This window comes from Corvus moneduloides, chromosome 25, assembly GCF_009650955.1.
Source record: "Corvus moneduloides isolate bCorMon1 chromosome 25, bCorMon1.pri, whole genome shotgun sequence".
NCBI classification, from domain to species: Eukaryota; Metazoa; Chordata; class Aves; order Passeriformes; family Corvidae; genus Corvus; species Corvus moneduloides.
In genome coordinates, this window is record NC_045500.1 from 3005360 (window position 1) to 3011359 (window position 6000).

General features: G+C 65.7%; 1 protein-coding gene across 4 annotated transcripts in view; it reads right to left on the reverse strand.

The window, feature by feature from the left end:
• The window catches only part of IGSF9B (immunoglobulin superfamily member 9B), a 42563-nt gene extending 38339 nt beyond the window's left edge, over positions 1–4224 (reverse strand). For 3 of the 4 annotated variants that reach the window (XM_032133889.1, XM_032133888.1, XM_032133883.1), the window contains exon 1: positions 4077–4224. In XM_032133889.1, the coding sequence (XP_031989780.1) occupies positions 4077–4140 (64 nt within the window). In that variant the 5' untranslated portion in view covers positions 4141–4224. Of the gene's footprint in view, positions 1–1812; positions 2039–4076 lie in introns of those variants that run through there. The other variant, XM_032133881.1, reaches the window with a different exon arrangement.
• Positions 4225–6000: the final 1776 nt, after the last annotated feature.

Sequence of the window (6000 nt, forward strand, 5' to 3'; positions counted from 1 at the left end):
CAGGGTGTGGGGTGCTGGGAGATCGCCTGTCCCCCACCACCACAGCCCCCTAAATATCTCAGTGGGGGTTGCACCCTCCGTTACAAACCCAGTCCCTCTGCCTGTCATGGGGTACCCAGAGCTCCCCAAAAGCATCCTCCTGTCCCCTGGTGCGGGGCAGCCCCAGGGCTGGGAGCACAGCCCTCACCCCCTCCCCCAGCTGGAAAGCAGCATCTGGGCTTTCAGAGCGATTCCTGTTTTTTAAACCCGATTTTCCAGATGGATGGAGGGCGACGCGCAGGTCAAGTGACATGCCTCAAGGTCACGCGGGGCCATCGAGGAGAAGGATTAGCAGCTCCGAGGGGTGGCTTGGTGCCCCATTCACAGCAAGATGGGGACTCGGAACCCTGTTCCTGGGCACAAGGGGTGTCCTGTGGGACCACCACCACCGTCCCCAGGCAGGCAGGCAGCTGCCCTGGCATCCCAAGGGGAACGCATGCATGGGATGCTGCCCCACAGCAGCCCCACGGGGGGGTCCTTGCTCCCTGGAATGGCACAGGTGGGAATGTGCCTTGGCTGGGCAGCGGCTCAGCAAGAACGTGGGAGCACAGGCTGGTCCTCTGAGAGGCACGGAGATGGAGCAGGGAAGAAATTATTTCCCTGAGGTCACCCACTCCCACCTGGGGGTCCCCTGTGCCCTCTCCCTCTAATCACCACCAGCCCAGTGTTGAGCATCCAGTGTTGGCAGCTGCCTCGTGGGAGGCATCATCTCCCAGCAACGACCAGCAGCTACCTGTGCGCTCCCCGTGAGCTCCCTCTGTGTGCCACGGGCCGAACGAGCAGCTGTGGTGGGAACTGGAGCACCAAACCCGTCCCAGAGGAGACCTCCTGCACCTGGAGAGTGCTGCCAGGGTGCTGTGCCCTCAGCCCGACCCCACAGCGCACCAGTAACCCCGGGCAGGCTGGCATCGCCCTCCCCACAGAACAGGGGGTACCATCCCGGTGCCTTCAGAGCCCTCCAACAAGAAACTGGGATGCAGGCAGCGCTCCGAGCTGCCCGCCAGCAGCTCCTGAATCACGCTGTTCCTGGCTCAGGCAGCCCTCCCACCAACGCCAGCCTCTCCATGGAGGAGCGGGAGGAAGGGAGTTGTTTTTCCAAAGGCCAGCTGGTCGCTCCGGGCTCCCAGCTCGGGAGATTCCTACCGCAGGGAAAGGGAGAGGGAAGGATTCCTCCATCAGCACAGCACAGGCTTGGACCCATTGCTTGCCCATCTGCAGGGCTTCTCTTCCAGCATGAAGGCACGACCTCCAAGACGGAGGTCCGGAGGTGAACGGGAGTTGTTCCACCCTGCCACAGCTCCGGAGAGGAACTTGCAGGGCTTGCCCATCACCAGCAAAGCTGCGTCTTCCAAGCCAAAAGGCAACGGAGTCGGCAAAGCATCACCGCAAAGACCCTCCGGCAAGCCAAGTCATTGACCGAGACGCTCACGTCCCTCCCTGCCCCGCACGCTCCCATCCAACAGGTCCAGAGGAGCAGATAATCTCCAGGGAATGATGGAAATGGGAGCCTGGCCAGTGCCCTTGGCTCTTCCCGGTGCCAAACCATCCCCTTGCCAGAAGAGAGCGGGGCCAAAGCCGCACATGCCAAATCCAGCGGCTCCCGGTCCAGACTCCTCCACGGCCAAAGAGGCAAAACCCAACAGCTCTACCCTGGGAGCAAGCAGGGGATGCAGCGCTGGCACTGCCACACCGAGCCACTCCAACTGGCCAAGGTCAGCGCCGGGAGCATCGCCCGCCGCGGTGTCCAGGGAACCTCTTCAATGGAGCCCTCACCCAGGGCTGGCAGAGCCGAATCCTCCCTCTGCAAACCCTCCTGCCGGATCCACGAGCATCCCCACTCACTGTGTGCTGCCACAGCGTCACACTTGTGGGAGAGGGAGGAAAAGCCCCTCGGTGTGACAGCACTGCTGGGAATGCCAGGAGGCCGGATCCCTCCTCTGACACCCACTCCCGGCGCGGTCACGCCCTGGCTCTCCTCCCCCATGCCATAAGAGGGGATAACGCACCCTCCTTCCCTCTCTGAGCCGATTAACGCCTGGAAAGCCCTCGGAGAGCCAGGCAAGAAGGCTTCCCAGGACCAGCACTGCTGCTTCTCAGCTCAGCAAGTACGAAGTGGTGTGGGAGGAAGGCCACGGCAAGAGGAAAAGCCCCGGTGAGGGCACTGGCACACGGTGAGCCCCAGCTCTCCTCTGAAGCCCTGTCCCCAAGCAATGAGGGGTGACAACCCCCTACGAGGACGGGACAGTGCTGGGACCAAGGGGTTGCAGCAGCTGGGGTGAGTCCCGTGGGCTCTCTGTCCCTGCGGGGGCCACGCCAGCCCGCAGCATCCCCTCCCCCGGCACCCACCCACGCATTACTCACGGCGCGCTCATTCATCACGTACACGCTGCTCCACACGCACAGCACCCCCGTGCCGGGGCTTCCCGGCACCCACTCACCCCGGCACCAGTTCCGGAGCCCCATCCGAGCGGCTCCAGGGTATTTCCAAGTTCCCAGGTGCTGAACTCGCTGCTCTGCTCCTCTCCCCGGCAGAGCATCCCTGTGCAAGCCGCTGCTGCAAACGCTGCCTCACCACACTGCAGCATGCAGTTCAGGCAGGCAGCAGCCGGCCACGGCTCTGTAAGAGGGGCTACGAACCTCCAAATGGGGCAGCCCCATCCTGACCCCCCCGAAAGGACAGCTCCATCCTGACACACACCCCCCTGCTTCCAAGGAGCCACCTGCCAGGCGAGGAGGACAAGGGACTGTGGCATGGCACAGATGTGACCCAGTGGGCTCGAGAAGCGCTGTGAATTGGGGGGGGGGGGGGGGGGCTGCAGCACCCCGGCACGTGCCCCCTCCCAGCCCACCCGTGCCCACCGAGGCAGTGTCCCCCACGCCACGGGGAGGGGAGTGGTGGTGGCTGCCAGCCAGGCATCGCTTGCTGCCGGCAGTCACCGCATCCCCATGGGCAGGGTGCGGTGACACCCAGGGCACGGCTCCAGTGTCTCATCCCGGGTAGGGACCACCGGGACGCAGGGATAACCATGCGCCCAGAGAGGAACCAGCGGCAGAGATGGGGGACGGTGCTGCACCAGCGGCAGGCAGCTCCCCTCTACCTGCAGGGATGGCTCGGAGGGGTGGGAGGGGGCTGGCAGCTAAAGGAAAAGAAGCCAGACCAGGAAAATCAGGGTTATTCCTTGCTGCCGTCTCCCTCCTGACCTTGGACAACCCTGTGCCTCAGTTTACCCCAGCACAGCAACCAGCCTGCAGTGGGGGGGAGAAGGAGGGCAGCCTCTCCTGGGCGAGGGGGCGGGGGGAGCAAAGTCACCCCCAAACCCACAGCCGGGGCGCTGCAGGGGAAGGCGACGAATCCCTCCTGCATTTCTCCTTGCCCAGCCGTGCTACCCTTGCAGGGAAGGGCAAACGCTGCCCGCACCCCCCGGAGCCGCCGCAGGCGCTTCCCCGGGATGAGAGAAGAAATCCGAATGCGGAGAAAAGCTTGCCCATCCCTGATCAAGGGGGACACTCAGCCAGCCGTTCCCCCGCCTCCCAGGACCCGCACCCGCTTGCCTTCTCCCAAAGGGAATTTCCAACCCCTGGGCAGAGGCTTAGCCGCACCGGGAGCGCGGCTTCCCGAACTTCCCCAGCTGCAGCCGCTGCCCTCGGGGAGGTCACGGCCAACCCCGCCGAGCGCCTGCGGAGGGAGGATGCGCCGGGCGCTCCCGACTCCCCCCGGCAGCGGGGGATGAAGGAATCGCCAGCGCCCCGCCGCAGCGGGAAGCGCTCGGTCCCCGCACCGGCAGCGGGGAAGACGCGAGCCCCGCAAACCCCCTCCGGAGCCGCAGTTCCCCCTCCTACCATCCTCCCCAGCCCCTTCCCGGTCCCCTCTCCCCGGGACGTGATGCCCCCGCTCGGTGCGCGCATCCCCCCCGCCGCATCCGGTACACCGGGGGAGGGGGGGGGACACGCAGAGGCGGCCCCGCCACCGCCCCGCAGACCCCGGCGCGCCCTTCCCGGGCTCATCCCGGCGGAGAACACCCCGCGGCCGCACTCACCTTGGACGGGCAGCCCGCGGGCGCCGAGCACACTTGCTACCAAAGCGGCCACATACCAAATCATAGTACTACCGGCCCCCGGTGCGCAGCATCTTCCGCCCGCCGGGCGGCCCGGCCGGGGCGGGGCGGGGCCGGGCCGAGCTGGCCGTGGCCGGGCAGGGCTCGGCGGGGCTGGCGGGGCCGGAGGGGCGGCTCAGGGCCGGCCGGCCGCCGCTGCGCCCATGCCCGCGCCCATCCCCGCGCCGCACCTGCGCTCCGCCGCGCGGTGCAGCCTAGCCTGCGCCCTTTAGCGGCTCGGCACCGCCCCCGCCCGCCGCCCATTGGCCGCGCCCCGGCGGAGTGGGCGGTGATTGGCCGCCGGCGCGGCCCGGGCCGGTTCAAGGTGGGTTGGCGCGCACGGGGCCCCTGCGCCGCAGTATCATGCGCACTGCCGGGAGCGGCGCGGTCACCTCCGCCGGACGGTCACCTCCCCGCACGGACAGCCGCCGGGACCCGCACCGCCCCGCGCCCCCGCGCCGCCTCACTGCCACCTCCCCGTGTCCAGATGTGTCACCGAACCGGAGCAGTGTCACCTGCCTGTGCCCAGATGTACGCTGTACCGGTACGGTGTTACCTCCCTGTGTCCAGGTGTACCCCCGCACTAGATCAGTGTCAGCTCGGCATCCCCAGATGGGCCCCTACAATGGTAACATGTCACCTCGCTGTACACAGATGTGCCCCTGCACCAACTCGTTATCACCTCTCTGTCCCCGAATGTGTCACTGCACCTACTCACTGTCACCTGCCTATCTCCAGATGTGCCTCTGCACCAGCTCAGCGTCACTTCCCTGTCCCTAGATGTGTCCCTGCCTCGGTGCAGCGTCACCTTCCTGTCTCCAGATGTGTCCCCTATACCAGCTCAGCATCACTTTCCGGCTCATCGTCACTCCCTGTCCCCAGATGCATCCTCTGCGCCAGCTCAGCATTACTTTCCTGTCCCCAGGTGTGCCCCTGCACAACCTTAGTGTCACCTCCCTGTCTCCACATGTGCCCCCTACACCAGCTCAGCATCACCTCCCTGGCCCCAGATGTGCCCTCTTCCCCTGATGCAGTGTCACCTCCCCAGCCCCAGCTCTGCCACCTGCCCCTGCTGCCATACACCACTTCTCTGACATGCCAGTGACAGTTTGTGACTAGGCAGGGTCACCTCCCTACCACAGAGGCTGAACCACCTGCCCTCTGCACCAGCTCCACATCAGCTGTGCCATCTGTCCCTGCCACCCTGCACCACCTCAGGGTCACCTCCCTGCCAGCTGCTTGGTGCCACTGCAGCCTTGTACCGCACATCAGCTCAGGGTAATGCAGCTGCCACCATCTGTGCCCTGGGAGAGGTCCAGGGTCATTGCCCCACCAGCCTGGGACAGACATGTCACCTGCCCCCTGCACCAGCCTGCTGTCACCTCTACCAGGACCCTGCACGGCTCTGTCACCTCTTTACCACCACCACAGCTTGGTGTCACATTCACCTGGCACCACCTCAGTGCCACTGTCACCTCTTGTCCCAGCTGTACCACCTCCTCCTGCCACTCTGCACCACCTGTGCCACCTCCCCTGCTCCTGCTGCACACCACTTGCCCACTGTGACAGCTCCATGTCGCCCTTTGTCCCCTGCTGGGCACAGCCCACTTGACAAGAGAGAATTGGGGTCCGTTTCAATGGAAAATGGGCGGAAAGCAGGAAGCGACTCTGTGCTCCCCCGTCTCAGCCCACCCATCCTCCCTGCAAAGACCTGGCAATGCCAGATGGGCAAACAGCCGGGCTGGCTCCCCCAGGAGCGTGCCCGCCATGGAAAACGGGCCACTGAACTTCTCCTAGATGACAGCCAGCCCGGGAGGGGACGGGCTCACACGGAGAGGGGGACACAACATTTTGTCCCCAGCATTCA